The sequence below is a fragment of the Cibotium barometz genome, chromosome 18, assembly GCF_041138505.1.
Source record: "Cibotium barometz isolate CiBa-2024 chromosome 18, ASM4113850v1, whole genome shotgun sequence".
Classification (NCBI taxonomy): domain Eukaryota; kingdom Viridiplantae; phylum Streptophyta; class Polypodiopsida; order Cyatheales; family Cibotiaceae; genus Cibotium; species Cibotium barometz.
In genome coordinates, this window is record NC_141063.1 from 8,688,037 (window position 1) to 8,709,557 (window position 21,521).

The 21,521-nt window shown below is 44.6% G+C and overlaps 1 protein-coding gene across 2 annotated transcripts in view; it reads right to left on the minus strand.

Moving 5' to 3' along the window:
* The window catches only part of LOC147628883 (small multi-drug export protein), a 34,212-nt gene extending 12,968 nt beyond the window's left edge, over positions 1-21,244 (minus strand). The window contains exon 1 of one of the 2 annotated variants that reach the window (XM_086812054.1): positions 20,945-21,244. In XM_086812054.1, coding sequence (XP_086668180.1) covers positions 20,945-21,205 — 261 coding nt within the window. In that variant the 5' untranslated portion in view covers positions 21,206-21,244. Of the gene's footprint in view, positions 1-4,715; positions 6,335-20,944 lie in introns of those variants that run through there. The other variant, XM_086812055.1, reaches the window with a different exon arrangement.
* Between the last annotated feature and the right edge of the window lie 277 nt (positions 21,245-21,521).

Genomic DNA, 21,521 nt, shown 5'->3' on the forward strand with positions numbered 1-21,521 from the left:
CTTGGATATGCATTCGCAGCTTTCCAATAAGGGGTGTAACCTTCACATCTTTTTCCAGAAAAGCTGAACATGCATGAATTTCGGGTCCCATGTCACCTACTTCAATCCCCAAGGCAGCAGCCATATCAGTGGAGATGAAGTTGTCAGTGGAGCAGTCATCAAACATGAATAAAGCTGGCTGGTCTTTTAGTTGTCCCCATGCTTTGCATACCATTCTATGCATGTTTGCATGTCCCGTGTTGCCCTGTACATCATATACCATATTGACATGCACTTTAGGCTCTTCTGGCTTCTTATTCTTGTTAGGGCATTGTGGAGAGAGGTGATCTTTACTACCACATTTAAAGCATTTGCCTTCACGAATGTATTGTACCCTTTGTTGAGGAGTCAAGCCATAAACACCCTTTTTTCTGCCACGGTTTCTTTTCTTTTGCATTTTCAGCTCTTTGAGGGGGCTTTACATCCTTCAAATCTGAATTTTCAGCTTTGTGCATGGCTTTGAAATCTCTTCTAAAGGGCTGTCCACCCTTTTGTACATTAAAACCAGTTTTCTCCTTACCCTTGCCCAAGCTTTGGTCAATTCTAGATTGCACCCATTTGACATTAAGCTCTTCGGAAGCCAAGACCGAGTTTATGAGTTGACGAAGAGTTTGGTTTGGATAGATTTGTAGTCCTCTTTGGAAGATGGGTTGCAATCCTGACTCAAATTTCCTCTTCTTTTCTTCTTCAGTAACGGTCATGAAGGGTAACACTTCCATTAATACCTCCCAAAATTTGGAGACGTAAGAGGTAATGGATTGCCCTTCTTTTTGCTCCAACCTGTCCCACTTCCTGCATATATCTTGAGTAAAATTTGGAGGCAAAAATTGATCATAAAACTTTTGTTTGAATTCAGCCCATGTAGAAATGGTGTTGCCGGAAAGCTTCTCGGCCAACCACCAATGAGCAGCAGTGCCTTTCATGTACATGCCCACATGTCTGAGTTTTGATGATTCTGAAAATTCTCCCTCATGAAAAGCAATTTCAAATTGGGAGATAAAAGATAGAGCTTTGGTAGAATCATATTCTCCATGAAAATACTCAAACTTAACTGTTTTGTCACCTGCAGTAAACTCTTTAGTCTTCTTCTTCTTATGTTGATGCGTTTCCTCTTCATCTCTCTCGATTGGTTGCTTATTTGCTTCATTAGTAGGAACATATCGCTCAATTCCATCATGAGGAGGGGCTGATTTATGAGTCGGTTCCTTGAGAAGACTTTCATGAGCTTTAATAGATGACCTGTGGGGAGGAGAAACATGTGCGGTAAAGGCATGATGAGAGGTAGCAGACGCCTCTTCTCTTTCCTGTCGCACAATAGATTTAAGCTTTGATGTTTCAGCTGCATGTTGATTCATAAGAGGAGGCTTTTTAAACCTAAGCCCTCCTTCCTTTCGAGTAACTACATCACCTTGTCCCATGAGGTAAGAGACAGCCATATCTCTTGGTTGAACCCCCAATTCCATGGCAACATTTTCCAATGCATCATTCACAAAAGGAGAATGCTTTGACACACGAGATACATGCCTTGACTGTAAGTCTTCATGCATATCCTTGAGTTGTTTTTGCATCATACATAATTGCCTTTTGAGGTCTGCAATTTCAGCCTGCATAGCATCATGTGCATCACTCTGTATAGCCTTCTCCTTACCTCGGGATGGCTGTCCCATATATACATGAGTTGCATTTCCTTCCCTTCTAACATAAGATGGCTGTCCGGCATGTGCAATACCATCATGTGACCCAAGAAAAACATTTTCAGCAGTGTATTGTTCATGCATTTGAGTATCATCATGCACATTGTCTCCTCTTGGCTTCACATATGTACTCTTCCTTGGATTTACATCCCGTGAAGTACCTGTTTGGCTCGCCATAATGCTTAAGAATGCTAACAGCTAGTGTAAGCTAGATTAGGACCGTCTTCCACACAGAAAGGAGGAAGATCCTAGGCTCTGATACCAATGAGATTCCCCCGGTCGGGGTTGAGCACAATCTTGGCAAACACTTAAGCTATTAACATAATTAAACAATTTCAAATGGCGCAACACAATAGAGTAAGAAGCTGAATTTTATTTTTGCACACTGCACTAGGGCCGGAAAGGGCCGACCCCCCTTGTAATAGATTTTATTATCAAGGAAAACTGTTACAAGCCTCACGGGCATTCACATGCCAAACTGTTCAAGTGCATCCATGATCATGAAAACAGCATTGCAAACAAATTTGTCGTAGACGATGGAATCCATAGCTTCACTTCAGAGTAGCTTCGTTCCTTGATTCCTTGAAGCTTGTCAAACGCAGCTATGCTCCACTGGCATCCATACACATACACATGTGTGTGCCAGGACCGAGACATAGGAGACCATATTGACAAAGCATTCGAATCTCAAATTGAAAATTACTTGCAAAATGCTCTTACCAAGTATTGGACGATCAATGTCGAGCTCCACCTCCGTGCGGACGAACTACAGCTTGAATGTGACCGTTTTCCACTTCCGGCTGAAATTAGGGTTTCTGATTTTTAGGGTTTTAAGCAGGTTATATGAGTCCAAAATTGGGCATTTTGGGCTCTTTAGATGCCTATGAGTAAGGGGCACAGCTTGGTATGGTTTCCTCCAAAATTAGGGTTTCTGAAATTAGGGTTTTTGCAGAATTAGGGTTTCTGAAAATTAGGGTTTCAGCAGAATTTGGGGGCGGTAGAATGGTTAGGAGACTCCATATTCATTTAGAAGAGAGAGATAGAGTGAAAAGGTGAGCAACTGGAGGCTTAACTGTGAAAGGAAGAATCTTCAAGCTTTCCATTGGAGTTGGGAGCAAGAGGGAATGAAAATCAGCACTCTCACCAAGCAAAAAGTTAGAGAGAATAACAAAAATAGGCTCTCTTGAAGGGGGGCGCCTATTTCTAGAGAGAGAGTGTAGAGAGAGGTAATTTTCAAAATGAGTAATAGCATGGTGGCAGGTCCTCATACTGCCACCCAGTCCATAACCATCCCTTTTCCACACAAATTTAGTGGGAAGGGTGCCTGGACACTCGCCTAGCCGACCGGAAGGAAATTCTAGTCTATTCTTACTTATAGTTTGTCCGCCCGAGCTTTAATGAAGTGTGGACGCCCAATCTCACTTATAACTTGGGCGGACACACTTATTAAAGTGTGGACCTGCAAAACAAAGAATACATTGCTTTAACTCATAAAAAAAGTAAAGTGGTGTACTTACCACCTGTCTACAGCCCACAAACGAGGTCAGAATACAGTTTCACTCGCACGGTTCACAAGAGGGCGTCCCCTACATGTGAACTACACAAACAAATCTTGCATGCAATCAAATAGTTCATGCAAAGACAGGATTTTTAACTTGCAAACATGTTATGCAAGGATGCATTGAACAGTCTCCCTATTCATTTAGCTTGTAGTCCGTGGTACCACACTCTGGATTTGGGCGCAGATACACAATCCCAACCCATATATCCAGCCTACTGGCTCTCGGTGTAGACATAAGTCCCCAACCATAAGATGCCAGTCCATCCTACAGAACTCGTCCATAGGCCTGAAGCGCAGAGAATGCCCAAATAGTGACACTCTCATGGCTAATTGGGCTCGCATTCGGGGGCCCTCTCGTTCTACGCAGGCGAAGCGCATGATATTTATGCGGGAGTGGGACCATGGCATCTTCTTTTCCTCTAGTACCACAAGTCTTACATGGCATCATGATGCTCCTCAGTGGTTGAAATCACCTTACATATTGGGGTGATTCTATTCTTTTCCGGCTTATAGCTGTGATTGTTGTATGTTTTTCTCATACTTAATAGAAGTCTCTTTCTGAAAAGAAAAAAAAAGTCATTGGTCGGCTTTCTTGGCTCAAGAGAACTCTATAGCAATGCTACTAGCATCTTTCTCAATGACAAAAGGTAATGACGAATCCACGATCTCCAACACAGGTGCAGTTGCAACCGCCTACTTTAATTTATCAAAACTTTGCTGTTGAATATCAATCCACACATGAACAATGGTAACTTGTAACAAGCCAGTCACTAGTGCTACTATTTCATAACAGAAAATAATAAACTTTCTATAAAAACCAAATAGTCCTAAGAAAGATCTTAGCACAGTAATGTCCTGTGGAACAGGCTAAGCCAAGATTATTGCTCAACTTCCTCTTGACATAGGAAAGTCTTTTGTTTATTGGCATACAACACATTTTCCCTGAGCACGCCAAATACTGTAAACAAGTGTGGTTCGTGCTCTAGTAAAGATTTACTATAAAGCAAAATGTCATCAATAAAATCCACCACAAATTTACCCATGAATGACCTAAAGACATCATTCATTAACATCATAAATGTGGCTGGCACATTAGTAAGCCCAAATGGCATAACAAGGTACTCATAATGACCAAAACGAGTATGAAAAGCAGTCTTAGATGCATTTTCGTCTTTAATACAAATATGATGACATCCACTTTTCAAATCTATCTTACTGAAAACCTTAGCTCCACCTAGAGCGTCTATCAAATCATCGATCCTTGGCATTGGATATCGATGTTTTACAGTAAGCTTATTTAAAGCTCTGTAATCGATACACATTCAATAAGAACCATCTTTCTTCTTAACTAGCAAAACCGAAGAAGCGAACACTCAGGAACTAGGCCGAATGAGTCTTTTCACTATGTACTCCTGAGTTACTTTCAACACCTCCTCCACCAAACTCATCCAGTACGAAGGTCTATTAACCGCAGTTACACCGGGCACAAGCTCTATTCGATGCTCCACATTTTTGCGCAGAGGCAAAGAAGAGGGCATGTCAGATTTGAAAACGTGTCTATAACACTTGGAACTTTTTGAAACCAACCAAAAAAGAGAGACTTACAAGATATTCTCAGCATTTGTGTAGCAGTAATTAATGCATTCTTGGGTAGATCTTTTATGTGATGCGTCCTCCTCTCATGCATAAATTGATAGACATGCATTGCGAGGTCGATGTGAGGCTTCTTCCGTGCATGCCATTCTTTCCCTAGCACAATATCAAAACATGCTAGTCGAGTCATATCAAAGTTGCGCTCCTCAAAGTAGGATTGAATGGTGAGACCAAGGCCCACAACCTGTTGATCCCAAACCTCGGTTCCTTTGCCATTTGCTAGCTCAACTGTATAGTGATATGGCAAGGGTTGAGTTTTCAACTTTTAACTTCTTGACAAGTTGAGAACTAACCACATTATGACTAAAGCATGTATCGAAGAGTATCTTCATTGGTTTCCCTTCAACCGAACCCTTCATGACAATAAGTTCTGTAACCGAAAATTGGTAACTGCGACTAGCCTTTGAAGATAAGACTGTATCTACAGCCGTGGATACCCGTTTCACAATTGACACACAGAGTATCCTAGTAGAATGCTGGGGTGTCTACCCTAGAGTATCATCCAATAAATCTTCCTTGAGATCATCCCCGTGATCTAAATCTATAGGCTCAGTGGTCATATTTGCAGCCATATTTTTTTTCATACTCGTATGGAAAATATTCCATACTTTCATACCCATATGCGTATGGTCACGTATGGAAAAACTTTTCATACTCGAGCCAAAAAAGAACATGTTTTGCATCTTTTCTAGACATAGAGATTAATTGTCAATGTGTGAAAGTCATGACAGATGAAACATGGTCAATTTGTGAAAACCATGATAGACCATCTATCATGGCTTTCACATATTTTAAGTCTCTCATGGTTCACTTCTTTGAAAATGGCATGTCTACCCTTTAATTTAAGAATCAAGTATGAAATCCCACGTATGGAATTTCTCCAAGGTTTGAACCATACTTATTTCATAGTTCCAGACTCATACACGTATGTCGTATGGTTGCCATATGAAAAAACTATGTCTACAGGTGACAGGTTTTGGCATTTGCTCACTCCACACTCCCTAGTCCCTACTTATGTAACATGTTACATGATACATCATTGATCATACATGTATGATGTAAACAAGTTACAGTAATATAAAGTCCGGAGTTTGGATTCTCGCTCTACATTATTTATGTTTTTTCTAATCCCAAAATCTTTGCAGTTTCAAGTTTCTTTGGTTTTTTGTGTCATATGTAGCATGTTTTTCCTTAAATTTAGGGTGCCGTATGGTATCCAACGTATGGAATTTCTTGGGGGCTGTACTTTTTTCGTACTTTCATACCCGTATGCGTTTGCCGAATGGAAAAACTATGTTTGCAGCTATGCACTGCTTCTTCAATGGATAATCACGCCTTTGATGCTTGCCCATACAAGGTTATTGTACATTATTCTAATAAAGCGAATACATCATTCGTGGTGGGGACCCTACAAAGGGTATTCGGGACCCAATACTCTCTCTCTCTCTCTCTCTCTCTCTCTCTCTCTCTCTATATATATATATATATATATTTGCACATCTCTCTATATGTTGTGTGTTATCTTCGTCGCGAACGATTGCTGAATTTCTGAGCATTGAAGTTATCGATTTTTCCACCGAGCTTCCGCATGTTACATTGGTATCAAAGCCTTCTTCAAGTGTGAAGATTCAGCCAAAAAACCCCAAAAAAAAAAGAAAAAGAACTTTTTTTCTCACTTGTCTGGTTGGTTTCTAGACTCCGGAGGACCACCCCTTTCGGTGTGACTCCTTTCCCTAGAAGGACAGCTAATTTTTAGCCTATTGCATTCCGGAAAGAAAGTGCATATTCCCGCTATGGCAAGCTTCGACGAAAAGAGAGAACAAAGAACTTAGGAACAAGGAGCACTAGGCAGTCCTTCAAGGGCGGCAAACACGAGTGTACACGACATGTTCCAGACAATGATGCGAGCATTCGTAGACCAAAGCACCAAACTGGAAGAGCAGAAGGCGTAGATCTTGGCCCTGGAAGAAAGAACCCATTTTCCAACCCCTTTTCTCCGTCTCCTCCTCTCTCTCCTTCTCTTTCCCACATCCCAATAGCAGATCCTCTACCAGATAACCCTTCTAAAGGGTTACCACCACAGCCAAGTTCGACCCTCGAGTTGCAGATGCGAGCAATGGAGATTCGATTGATGGAAGACCATGCGACAACATCCCGTGTGCTTCACAAGAAGACGCCAGGCGACACGTGGAGCACGAAATACTTCTTGCGGCGTTAGACGCAAGAGCGACACCAGTGGCTTCCTCAAGTCATCCTCCCCAAAGGATGAACTTCAATAAGTATAATGGTAAACTTGACCCCACAACCCTTTATTCCTTGTTGCATCAATTTGAAGCTTATTTTGCTTTAGTTAGAAAGAATGATGCTAACAAAGTGATCTTGGCTAGTTGGTATTTGGAAGGTGAGGCCATTCCATGGTGAACCTAGTGGGCTCATGCCCACACCAGATTAGGTATGGCAGCTTATGTCTGGGATGAGTTTGTCCTTGATCTTAAGCCGCGGTTTCTACCATCTCATTACCTTGAGCAACTTGAAGATGAGTTCAGGAGGGGCATGTCAAAATGCGCAACCAGTCCTGCAATATGCCAATAAAATTTCGAACTTATGTTTGCAATTGGGCATATCTGACAAGGACAAGAAAGGGCAATTCCTTTATGGCCTTGACACGCAAATCCCATGGGAAGTGTGTGCGTTTTGGCCAGCACTTTCGAGAATGCACTCTCGCTTGCGCAGAGTACTGAAATGAAGTACAATGGCAGAAAGCCCACGACTTCCTAGCCTTCCACTCCCAAGGCACCAGCCTCGGGGTGAAAAGGCCTGAACCAGACAAGGTCTTCCCCAAGACAAAGCACGGGAGCCTCTGGTTCCAAGAACTGGACTAACATGCCCAAGCTTACTCCAGACCAAAAAGCTTAGGCAAGCAAGACCAGTGGGAAACTAAGTGCGGAAGAGACAACTAAGTACAAGAAGGAGGGTAGGTGTTTCTTTTGCCACACAAAAGGACACACTTCTAAGGATTGTCCAAAGAAGACTACCACTCCACAAACTATCACCCCAACCTCCACGGCTTCCGTGGTGAGCCCAACTCCCACCCATACCCCAACGGCCGTCCCTAGTTCTTCGGATCCCAGTTCTTCGATTGGTGCAATCGTTAGTCGGGAGCTCGAAGATAAGCAAAAGGCGCCCAAGACCAGGAGTATGAGCGCAACAAATTGCTCGAGACCTTTGGCTACATAGGTGGCAAGAGAGTAATCGTCTTGTTTGACAACGATAGCACTGAGGATGTGGTCACGGAACAGACCGCTCGGCGCGCTCGTTTCCTGCTGATTTTGATAGACAAGAAGGTTGAGGGATTTAGCACAGGAGTGACGACGACGAGCATCAAGTTTGAAGCTCAAGGTGCTAAATAAGTGATTCAGGGCATAGAGTTTGTGAGAGATTTTATGGTTGCCCCTCTTGTAGGAGGAGCAAACATAATTATGAGTCCAATCAAGGTTCTGTTAGCAGTCATCTCCTGTCTATACACTATGTCAGGGCCTCTGTTGTGGGTGTGCCCATCCGTATTTAGTGTCTTCCCATTTTTCCTCACTCTTTGTATTTTTCCTTATTTTTCTGGAGCTGCGTATGGGCTGTCGGTTGCCCCCAGATGCTGGCTAACTGTGTTTGCTTGCTGCCCAACTGATCTAGTGCTGCCCGACCCATCCCTCAGTGCTGGCCGACTGGTTTTTCACCGGTTGACTGTCAGGTTGCTCGTCGTGGGCAGCCAGGGTAGCTGTCGGCTGATTTTGGGCTGGCCGACCAGCAGCCAGGGACCATATAAAATGGCCCCTTGCCCCCACACTCCATCATGTATATTTTCCGGGATTTACTGGTGTATATAGCAAAGTTACACAGCTTCTCTCTCTCTCTCTTTCATCTGTGTATTGCTCTCTACAGCAATTGTCTTCATTTCCGTTGTGCATTCTAACATGGTATCAGAGCCACAGGTGGCTTGAAGCTTGGAGACAGTGGGACGTCGAGGGTTTGCTAATTGAGGTGCTGAATGGAGACTATTTGGGTTGTACGGGACTTGGAGATTGGATAGAAGGCGGCCATCACCGTTGGACAGCCACCTTGCATTCTATTTGCAGCCTCTTCTTCTTTTCCCCCACCCACCCTCCCTTCACAAGACCTTGTGAACCCTTGAGATGGTTGAAAAGCACGTGAAGATCCCGACACTCTCCACGTTCCCGGTGGACCGACAGTTGGACGGGAACAACTGCAGCATATGGAAGGTAATGACGGAATCTGTTTTGGAGGTCAGGCCCCTCGGGCTCTGATACCAAATGTTGGAAGATGACGATTCAGATAGATGAGAGAGAGAAAGACTGTGAAGTAATAACTTCAAGAAAGAGAAACATTGATTGTACCGTACGATTTATGCTATTATTGATGTTCATTGTTAACCTTCAAAGTAAAATGCCTTTTCATAGGCTCAATGCCTTATCTTTCTCAACACTCTACTCGTGGGGCAATGACACTTGGCTAAACTAATGACATCACTACTTACACACAAACACACTAGTGGCTATAAGCCCTTGTTTTCCAAACGCGTTTGAAATGTTTCACAGCTTGGCAAGTGTTTCAAAAACGTTTCATACAGAGGGGGGCGGGGGGGTACATGTTGCAAAAAATAGGAGATATGAAAGTTTTATGCATAAAAAAACCCAGGCAACCAACAAAGTATGGATAAATGTTTAAAACAAAAACAGTATGATGTATCATCATCATGTATCCTACTTCCTACAGCCTACTTAGTACTTACTACTGCTTGTTGCTTGCAAGCTGCAAGTGAACATTGAGTGACCAATGATTGTTGAAACTTGAGAGAAGAGAGAAAATCAATTAAAAGGATAGATGACAGAGATCATAGATCATAAGACCTGCCATGCAATTTCGCAAAAGTGCTCTCAAAACTCAAATGGCACTAAGTCCAAAAGACTCCAATACAAATGTCTCATGAATCATGATAAGTAAGATGCCCAACTACTGGCAACTGTCAATAAAAACTGAAAAGACCAATACAAAAACCATAGAGTGTAAAAAGAGTCAAAAGAGTGGAGTCTAGAGTCTAGACTAGAGGCAACAAATAGTCAAAAGCCTCAATAGTCAAGGCTCATCATCATCAGCAGCAGCAGCAGCAGCAGCAGCAATATCATCTCCTTCCTCTGATGACTGTGAATCTGTATCTGAAAGAGATGATACCTCAATATCAGCCTCTAAAGCTGCAGCACTCGTAGAAGCTCCATCCACCGATGACTGTGCTTGTGTCACACGAGTTGGTGCCAACAAGTTACAACCCCTTGTAAAGCATGGCATAGATGTCATGATCCTCTCTAGGAATGTCTGGAATGTCCTTCACTTTCTCAATGTCGATCTTGTCGACATTCACCTAGCGCGGCTCGATGGGATTGCCTCGCTGCTCAAGTAGATGGGGGTTGCAATGGCAAAAGACCAAGCATTCTAGCTCAGTAGTGGACAATCTGTTGCTCTTCTTTCTATGGAAGAGGGCCCATGTGCTCCAATTCTTCTCACAAGGACCGGAGCTACAATCCTGTGAGAGAATCCACAATGCAAGGCGTTTCTGTCATGAAGAGGACATAAAACTTTGTGAGTTACCAAGTAGTATTTAGAAACTTTAAATAGCCTACTTCGAAACTTCCGCTTCAGTGTTCACAAAGTAGTAAAGTACTTACCAGAGTAGGAGAGTGTCCCATATTTCTCCCACCAGGAGACTAGCCAAAGCTATGTCTCTCTAAGTTTTACAATTTCTCTCCCAAAAGTAAAACTCCCATTGTTGCGAAACACTAGAAGCTCGTCCTAAAGTTGCCTCAAGAGTGCAAGGTCACCTCCTGTCCATCTTTGGATGTACTACTGCCAACCCTCTTCCAACTCCTCATTGTTATACTGCTCCTCATTCTACCAAAGAGGGTGCAGTATATGGGCAACTGCATGGATTGGCCTGTGAAACCAATCCCATCTACGGTTCCAAACCTCTCTGATGTCTTGGACCCTATCAAAGTCAATTATAAGTGGCAATGAGCACCACATGGCACCATGTACAAAATAAATTGAACAAAGCAAGCAACAGATCTATACCTCGCAACAGGTAGCACAGTGTTGTGATCAAGTGCCTCTCCAATGTGGTCCATGAACTCGTATAAGAGTCCAAGGGTGCTGCCCGTGCGTACAAAACCCAATGCCTTGGGTTGCTCCCGATCCTCCCATGCCAACCACTCTTGTGACACAACTGTGTGGAGTAGTCCCAGTTGGACTCTCACTAGCCTCTCAACCACAATAAACATGAAAGCAAACCTGGTCTTTGAGGGCTTCAACAACTCCAAATCACTATGGGCACAATACATGGCAAGGACCTTTGGTCTCTTGGTGACAAACTTTACCAAGCTCCGAGATGTGTTGAAGATGTCGGAAATCCACCCCACCTTGGCGACATCCTCTATAAGGGGTCCAAGCTATGGGCAGCACATGGTGTCCACCCAATCTGTGGGAACTCATCCTCCAACATTCTGCCCATAGACACAATTTGATCCATTGTCTGTGATCATTTGTACTACATTTTGAGGGCCAATCTCTAATAAAGCCTGGCGCAAATATCCCCAAATGAAAGTGCCTATCACAACTGTCCTTAGAACCGAAGCATCAATGGCACGCAAGAACATTGTGCCCTTACAAGAGGACACTAAGATGTTGTAGACATTCTTCTTGCACATATCTGTCCAGCCATCACATAAAATTGTACAACCATACTTTTGCCAAGTTTCCTTGAGAGGCTCCATCTCTAATTGCACACTAGTTTTCTCATTTTTTTGTGTGTGTGGAGCGTAAACACTCATAAGATGGGCCCTCCCACTCATACCCAATGTGGCTAATAGCTCTCATGGCCTTCTTCCAACGTGGGGCCGTGTACGCAAAATGTGAAATGACAAAGCGCATTGAATAAACAACTTTGTTATCTCATGGGTAGCCTCAACGACAGCTTGCTTTTGAAACCCTACGTTGAGGCTTGCCCTCTTCAAAGTAGACTTGGTGGGCAAGAAAGACCTGTGGGCTCGAGGGGCGGAGCTAGACCTAGCACCAATGGTGTTGGAACTAGGCAAATCAACCTAACTCTGCATATCGGGAACCTCTTCCATCCTGGCCCTTTTGCTTTCATCCTCTAAATCATCCTGGGTATCATCACCACTACCCCCAATTCCTTGCATAGCCTCCTGTTCTCTCTTCCATGGCTAAAGAGAGACTTTCAAATTTGCAGGGACTCTAGTACACGGACCAATCCCTTTCCCCTTCAATCACGAGAAATGGGCCTTTATCTTGACTCTAAAACCACCTGATACTTTGACACAGTGCTTACATTTCCATTTTTCTGTGCCTGAACCCCCGTATCTGCCAACGGGGGTTACATGGGTCCACACAGTATCTCTTACCCTCAGCATTTTGCCAAAAGAGGAGAGAGATTTGGGGCATAGTTGCCAGACGTTGTTAAAACGGGAAGTATTATACAAGTTTTATACTTTTAAAAACGTTTTTTATTTTTGGGAAGTTTTTAAAATAAGTTTTTTATTCATTAATTTTTTTAGCTATAATTGTGGCCTGTATATATAGTTTTTTTTTTTTTTTTGGAAGAACGATCCTTCTATTAGTTAATGAGAAAACGCCATAAGGCTACAAAGCTCACCTCACAAGGAGGGATAATAAACACACTGAACACCAGAGCTCCACCCCCGTGTGGCTGGCCGCTCTCTGGGGGGGGGCTACCTAGTAATACATGCGGGAGGTGAGAAGAGCCAAACTGGAGGCCTGTAGTGCCAAGTGACATCCTTACCCCTCGCGATGAGGAAGGGGCCAGGCTGCCAAGTGCTGAGGAACGCCTTGCGGCGATCTCTCATGCGATCCGAGTCGCCTTGAAGTTTCCCCCAGTGTCCTCTCAAGGTGTGAATGATGTCCACCCAGAGGGCCTGTATGACCTCCGCCGGTGGAGTCGCCTAGCGGTCTATGGCCTCCCTGCATCGGGCTCTCCATATGTGCCAAGCCGTCATGCTGCTGATCATCTCCCATCTGTGCCCGTCCCCCTCCTGGGAGACTGCCGAAGAGAAGTCTGGTGTCGGAACCACCGCCATCGCCCTGTCAGAGACCTGGATGGTCACACTGCCAAGGACGTCCTCGTATCCAAGGGCCGGGCCGCTGTCCGTGGCCCAAGCCACCGCACCCCACGTCACCATCATCTCACCTGGCGAACCTGCAAAAACCATCCTGAGAGCGCGCTGCCATACCTACTGTGCCTGTGGGCAATCCCATAAGCAGTGCCGCTGCGACTCCTGTGCATGGCTGCATCGGGGGGCAGGACACTGGGTGTCTCCCAAAAGCTAGCCAAGCCCCCACAGCCAGTCCTCTATGCGCTGTAAGCCAAAGAAAAAGCGTCACCTTCCGGGGCCGGAAGCTGGCCCAAAGGCGCTGCCAGAAGTCCCTAAGGAAGGCAGGGGAGAGCCCCTGTCGCCGCCAATGCTCGGCCGCCACCGGGGTGCCCGCTATCCTGTGCCTCTCGATCCGCCGCCCCAGCCTCGCTGTGTACTGAAAAAAGGGAGTGCCTGGGCTGGTAGGGGCCGAGTAGGGATCTCGCCAAAGCCACTCGCCTGGATCCCACTGAAGGCAAATAAGAGGCCTGCTGTCCCAAGCCCATAATCTCCAAGAATAGTCCTCCCCTATCGAGGCCGGTGAGGGGTCTACATGCCACTGTCTCTGATGAAAGCCGACCACCCGCACCCTCTGAAAGATACAACCCTGGAACTCATCCAAATCTAGTCGGGTCCTCTGAAGCTGGCCTCCCTCTCCCACCTCGAAGGTGAGTGGGGCGACTCTCTCTGCTGAGCCGCAGACCGCTAGAAGGATCTCATGCCGAGTAAAGACGCCCATCCACTGTGGAGGTGGAGGGTCCTGTACTGGAGTCCGCCACTCCCGGGGGATGGCCGCCTCAATGTCCTGCCTCATCAGCTCTCTGCCCCTCATCCCGCTGAGTCTCCTCTCCTGGACCTCTAGAGGCAGCTGCTGAAAACATATCCAGTCGTCCAGGGACTGGGCTGGGCCGGAACTCAACGGGCCCCACGACACGTGGGATCGCGATCCAACCATATGACCACTGGGAAGTCGGATCAAGGGGTTCCAGATCAATGGCTGCCTCAGGCGCTCCTCATCGGTGCCCGGGGGAGACTGGAAGAGTGACGGCCTCAGATGCTCCCAGTCCCTCAGAAGGCTAGCTGCAAAACGCTCCTCGAAGCCAAGGCCCACTCCTCTGGATCGCTGCTCTGTAAAGATCCACTTGATGCTAGGGGTCCAGGGGCCGCTAAGAGAAGGAGTGCGGCTGAGAATCCTGGAAACAAGAAACTCCTTCCACGGCTCAGCGCCTGGTAGGAGGCCACGAACCACCAACTTGCCAAGCAAAGCCCGGCTCTGACAAATAGGATCAACTATGCCCAGGCCGCCAACCATAGATTTCATGTATAAAAGTTAAACTTGTGCATAAAAACTCAAGAGTGAACAATTTGAAGCCAATGGCTATCATAATTCATTAAATCATAATGATAATACATTCACATGACCCTAGGCCCCCATAGGTCTCGTGGCAGCAATGCCAACTTTAATATTGGTTTACCAATGACCATTCAACTTTGAGCATTCTTGTTTTTAAAAAAACACATCCCAAAAAAAATTTTGCTTTTTTTATTGAAATTTTACTTTTTTAATTTTTTAAAAAAAATAATTAAAAAAAACTACCATAAAAAAACACGTCCCAAGAATTGGGACGTTTTGAAACGTACACGTTTTTTATTTTTTCAAAACAACGTATTTTTTGCAACTATGATTTGGGGCAAGTTGATGCAAAAAGCCCAAATTTCAGAATCTGAAATTTACAAAGAAATTGCATAAAATCACAAAAATTGGAAGAAACCAACCTAAATAGCGGGCCACATAAGTCCCACGGCTAAACCAGGGCACAACTCTCGAGGAAAACCCAAGCATGAGCATACAGATGAAGACAGCACAGCAAATGAAAAGATATTGTACTTCGTAGGTACAATTTTAATGGAGGGCACGTTTTTTATTCATTTTAAAAAAAATGAGAGCTTTGAAACTTGTTTCAAATGCGTTTCATATGTTTTGAAACGCGTTTCATGCAACTATGAGTCATGACACACACTTACATACTTTCACCTCTAAGAGGTGTTCACACACATGAACTCCAATTTTCCCAACCATCCACCCTCCGGAGTTAGGGTGGTGTTTTGAGGAATAGCCTTCATCCATAAAGGTGATTTGGGCTCACTGGCACCACGTGATGCAAAAGATCGCAGTGGCCACACCTGATGTGATACAATAGATCACAATCAAGCCTGCAAATGGAGCTTGACCACACATAAGATTCTTTAGCTTCCAGAACTATCTCCCCCGACCCAAAACAAGGATAACATAGAAACGAAGCCTTTTATAAAATAAGGCATTACAAACATATAAGAGAGAAAAAACACACGCAAATTATTTAATTCATTTCGGAGAACATCCCTGACAAAGAACCCCTAACTCAAACATAAAGATTCTTCAAAAATCCCATCAATCATCCACCTTTGAGAGAGAGATCAAAAAATGTGGCAGTGAAAGCTTTTTTAGGTACTCATGTAGAGGTTTCCGACTTCTCTGGAGCATCTCCAAACTCTTTTTCTGCCACTAGGTTGGCATGATTCTGCTCGTGCTCTTTTGCCATCTCCTTGCAGCATCTCTCTTCAGTGTGTCCCAGCCACTTGCACAATGTGCACTTGACTGCTTTTGCCTTTGGGTTTACCCTTCATTTTGAACAAGTAGCCACTCTATGTCATGCCTGACAGAAGCTTGCTCTCAAAGTTGATGATCCTCATCAATGAGGATAGCCACCATGTCTCTCTAAACACCCGAAGTGAAGACAGCACCTCCTCGTACTTTTCCATCTCTTCCAAGCTGGAGAAGAGTACTGCTTTCTTGTCATCTTCATCAATGTTGGCCTTTAAAGCAGCTCGTTGTTGAAGAAGGGAACCTATGGTACTGAGGTGCTCTTGCAAAGTGTGATGTTCTTTCATTTTTAAACCATAATACTTTTTGCTTGAGAAACACTTTTGAATTGTTAATCTTGTTTAGACATTGTCCATACCTGATTAGCGGTTTTGTCAAAGTCGGTGTGATGAATGAGATTGTCGGCAAGTCCTAGACCGATGTGAGCCAGTGCTCGATGATTCTTCTCTGTCCAAACTCTCACTGCAGGTGCTGTATCTACACCTTCAGGCTTCTCTTCTGTGCCAATGATAACATTCCAGACTCCGTCGTGCATGAGCAAGAGCCTTACTTTTGTCTGCCATGTTGGGAAATTTGTGCCAAAGAACCTTTCAAAAGAGATGCTGATTTTGTTGAGGTCCATGGTGGTTGGAAAAGTGGCAGGTAGAAGATGGCTTTTAGTAAGCACAAAGTTGTATGCTGTATGCAAAAAGACTTCTTTCCCATAGTGTATGTAAGGTCTTGTATCATCTTCCAGAGTGGTAGTAGTGATAAGAGCAAGATGGAGAAGCCACCAAAGAGCTCACAGGATCAATTGGGTTATGGTGAGGAAAGTGTGGCTCAGGCAGAGGCCACAAGGAAGGAGAAGCGAGCATGGACAGAGATACTGAAGGCAGCCAGAGCTAGTGCGCAGATCATATCAATGGGCACAACAGTCGGGGACGAAGATCAACAATTGGCAAAGGGCAAGCAAAGGGTTTTTGGTGGAACGGACGTGGCGCAAGGCACGAGCGAGGGAATACAGGGAGGCTATGCGTAGCAGAAGCTCATGCAGCTCAGTAGGAGAGTGGATAAGAAGGTAGCGCAAGCAAGCGCTGGAGCAAAGAAGAGAATGGTGGCTAGGTAAGGTGCCAGCGGATAGGGCGCAAATGAGACAGAGTGGCACGGTAACATCGGGTAGCTCCTCCCTGTGGCTTGCCCTCCAGGAATGCCGACGCTGGTGCACAGGGTTGAGCCACCGAAACAGGTAGAACCTCAACACTAGTGCCACCTAATGATGACGGCGAAAATGGCAAAGGCGGGCACCAAGGTTTTATAACCTTTGGGCGTTCAAACTTCATTAAAGTTTGGACCACCCACTCGGTTGTGCTTGGGGCCCAAGGGCCATGTGTGGGTAGCCTAAACTTTGGGCACCCCATTTGGTCATTTAAGACGTGTTTTAAGAAGATGGCCAAAGAGCAATCAAAGGATCATGCAAGCTTGGTGTAAGAGCATGAAGATGAAGATGAAGCATCTACTACAATAGCTGAAGACACAGTCCTCACTGTCATGGCTGATCTTTCTCTTAACGAGGAAGATTATGATCGAGCTTTCTAGTCCTTTCGTTTATGAGTCATGGGTTCACTGCCCCAGAAGTCCCCCAAAATTTGGATATTCTGGATGTCTTTTTGTAAGCCTTGTTTCCATAAAAGGCTCAGCTCCTTTTTATCTTACTTTTCCTACTTAGAGCCAAGTGGTTGTCTATCCAAAAGGCTCAGCTCCTTTTTATCTTACTTTTCCTACTTAGAGCCAAGGGGTTGTCTATGGATAGACTGATGTAGGCATTATGTATGGTCAAGCTCTTGTATCAAGCCTGACATGAGAGTTTCAGGTGTTGGCATCATTGTGTGGTTTTGTATCACATGATTGCAATCTAAGAGCTCAAAGCATCATACCGAAGGTCTTATTGGAAAAATCAGAGTTCGTGTGTGAACACCTCTTAGAGGTGAAAGTGTGTAAGTGTATGTAAACAGGGGCTTATAGCCACTAGTGTGTTTGCGTGTAAGTAGTGATGTCATTAGTTTATCCAAGTGTCATTGCCCCATGAGTAGAGTGTTGAGAAAGAAAGGCATTTAGCCTATAAAAAGGCATTGTACTTTGAAGGTTAACATCAATCATAGCATACATCGTACGGTACAATCAATGTTTCTCTCTCTTGAAGTTATTACTTCATAGTCTTTCTCTCTCTCATCTATCTAAATCGACGTCTTCCAACATTTGGTATCAGAGCCTGAGGGACCTGACCTACTCTGTGCATCTCGCTCTTCGCTTCTGCAGCTTTGCACATCAAGCTTCTCCTATGGGTCGTTGCCTGACAGTGTCGTTGAAAAGGGCTCGCTCGGCCTATCCCTCTCTGCCGTTTTCGCGGTTCCCCTCTCCACCTTCTCTACGCTACTTAAATAAGATACTTACCACTTGTTCACATGCCACAAAGCATGTCAAAATACAAAGCATTCGCACGGTTCACGAGTGGGCGTCCCCTGCCCGTGAACTAGACACATCATAGCAGGCAATCACGCGAAGTCAGTTTCAAGAAAGCAAAGATGTGTGCACATGCATCATGCGATGGATATATCTATTGTTCCTAGAACCTGTAAATGGCAGGTCTTCCCAAGCACGGAACTGGCTCAGTAGGAAGCCTAAAACTGGGATCCTTGACAGTGGGTTCCACATCAAGGCCACACTACAGGTGACATGAGTCCTGGCCTTAGTACGGGCAACACAAAGCTCCCTGGCCTCCCGTACTTTGGCATGAAATAGGGGAGAGTCGCTGCCTAGGGCTCTCCCTACTCGAGCTCTGCAATCATAGAGACTTTTTTGAGAGAGCTTCAGCCCCAACCCCTCTCTCGCCAACCAACCATCACCAGCTTCTTCCGGACCCAAGAGGATGCGGACACCCATACAATGGATCCCGTGGACTCACCTTGGTCCGCTCGGACCCACCTCGCCCAAGAGGAGTTATCTCAAACCGGGCCTCCACATTCCAATGTATCCCGCCTCCCTCAGACATCGGCCACAATCCCCTCATCAGCTCCGAATCCAGGACATGCTCCATTGCCATTGAGCTACCTATCCAGGTGACATAGCTAAGGGAGACCTCTCAACCATACTTATTAGCCCCATACTTGATATTTTGGAGAGTGGTATACCATCTATTGGGGGCTGATCCTCCTCTCATGTTTCATGTTCCTGGTATTCCATGATGAGATTTCCATGGACAGTTTTGTATCACTCCAATGAGATAGTTTTGATTTGTTCTATTTTATTTTCCGATCCATGATGAGATATGCCATGGACATTGTTGTACCACTTTGGTCTCACAGGCCCATTGGGCCTTTAGTAGACGCTCTCTCTCTCTCTCTCCAATCAGTTTTGAAGATCTCTACCTAATCAAGTAAAAGGTTCCTTTAAGCTTCTGCATGTAACAGCAGCACATGGAAGGCAATCACAAGGTGGGAGAGGCCCAGATTCAGGCTGCGCCAAAGGGAGCAGTGAAGGTTAGCGCAAGGGTCTAGAAGTAAAACCCATGCATTACTAGGGACATCCAGATCCAGCAGTCCATGCAGCCAATGTAAAGTTCCATCACCTGTTCCAACTTCCCAAAGGGGAAAAATGCAGATCACAGTCCAAGTCCACAAATGGGCAGATTCAGCCCCAATTATTGTACTCATTGCAAATTGCAAAATAAAGCAAATACACCATACATCATGGCGGGCCTTCAGTGAGTTATTGGGACCCTATCCTGTGTACTTTGCAGTAACTTCTCTATCTCTCTCCTCTCTTGCATTGAAGTGAATAAGTGTTCTATCTGCCAACTAATAAGTAAGATCCCTAAGCTTCTGCATGTAACATCTCATCAAAGAAGGCTTGTTTTCACAGGAAGGTAAGACATGTGCCGCATCCTATTGTGCAAGATTCCACAGTCAGTGGTGGGAAGCATTGCTAGCATATATACTTCAGCTCAACGTAGGTAATCCATTTGATGATTTCTTATTTCACTCGTGTGTTCTTGGACACTATGTTCTTATATGAATGGATGAATAGCATGCTCTACAGCACCATTGTGTGTTTCGACTCTTCTTTGATGTTTTAATTGTCTAAGTAAATACTTTGATCTCTACTCAGCATAGCCTGTTCACCACACAGCCCATTCAAAAGGTGACAGCACCTCCAAGCAGTGACAAAAACAAAGCCATGTCTGGTCATATTGACCATAGCTACGTTTACCCAGTCACTACGCAGCAGCAACTTTACTCACCAGCCTACTGGCATCTCCCATGGATGAGGGGTAGCAAATTGCTTTTCTTATTTGAATCGACTCAAATCCGTGTTACAATTGGAGGGTCTAAACCAAGCTCTTGAGCTAGTACTAGAGCTGATCTCTTGTTCTATCTCTAGACCATTTGCTGACTGACTGGCCAAAACTGGTGCTTTTCATGCCCACAAAACATTGGTGAAACCAACTGAAACTAAGACAATGTTATAAATGAAATGACTCGAAAGATCTAGAAACAGGATCCTCCACTTGACACACCTGTGCACACAATCTTGGTGCTCCCTTCCATTTTATCTGCTTCTGCAAACTCAACTTGCTCTCATCGGATTTGTCTTTCAAACATTCACAAAGTGTTCAGCCTAACCTTTCTTCGTTACTACTATGCTTCTGCTTCTTCATTTTTCATAGGATTTGTCTTTCAAACATACCTGCTCACTCAACCCAAACCCGTCACTCTTCTTCCCAATAATATGTTCTTCTTCCAAACGCTTCTATTCTTCTCCCCATGCATTTGTTCAGCTCTTCATCTGCCTCTCCACTAGGCCTCTTGCTACATCCAAATCAAATGTTGCTGCATCATCATGTGCCACTCTGTAGAAATTGGCATATCATACACTAGATAGAAAAAAATAAGACAGCCATAATCTAGGGCTTTGTGATAATAATCCATGATTCAATTGAAAACAACACTGAATTATGGTTCTATAGCTGCATATCAAGGCATAGAAAAAGCTCTGATCACATAAAAAATGAATATAAAATCCCTTGCCTCTTGCTTTACAAAACATTGTTGGAATGACTACTGATTAAGGTGAAAATCCTCCATACCTGGAAAGAAGAAACATGGCACGAGGAAGAGGTACGGAAAGGGTACTGTGAAACGAAGGGGGATGCAGATGGCCACCGGGGCATGAAAGACGAAGGGTTTCGTAGCAGCAATTGTTGTCCACCATAGCCAAAGCCACGTCCATGGCATGATGACACAGAGAAGATGGAATCGCGAGCTCCAAACGCCATAGCCATGCTTGCAATCCCTCCTCCCCCGCTTCTTTTCCACTGTGGTGGTGTCGTTGTTGGCAATGGTAGCATCAATTGTATCGTGAGTCAACATATATTGGGTTTACATGACACTGTCTCCAGGAGCATTAATGAAAAGCCCGTGTTAATTTCTTTTTTTTACCAATAATTATATTTATATATTTATATATAAATCAGCACCAAGTTCATTGCATCAGCATAAAACCGAGAATCCAAAAGCCCTAGTGGTGGGTTAAATTTATGGGATCACCATAGGCTTAGGCAAAATATCTTTCCAATAGCTACTCAGCCTCTTACAAAAAGGGAGGATGCTATCACCTTTAAAGGAGCATAAGAAAACAATTTTTCCTTCCAACCCAAGCCCTAC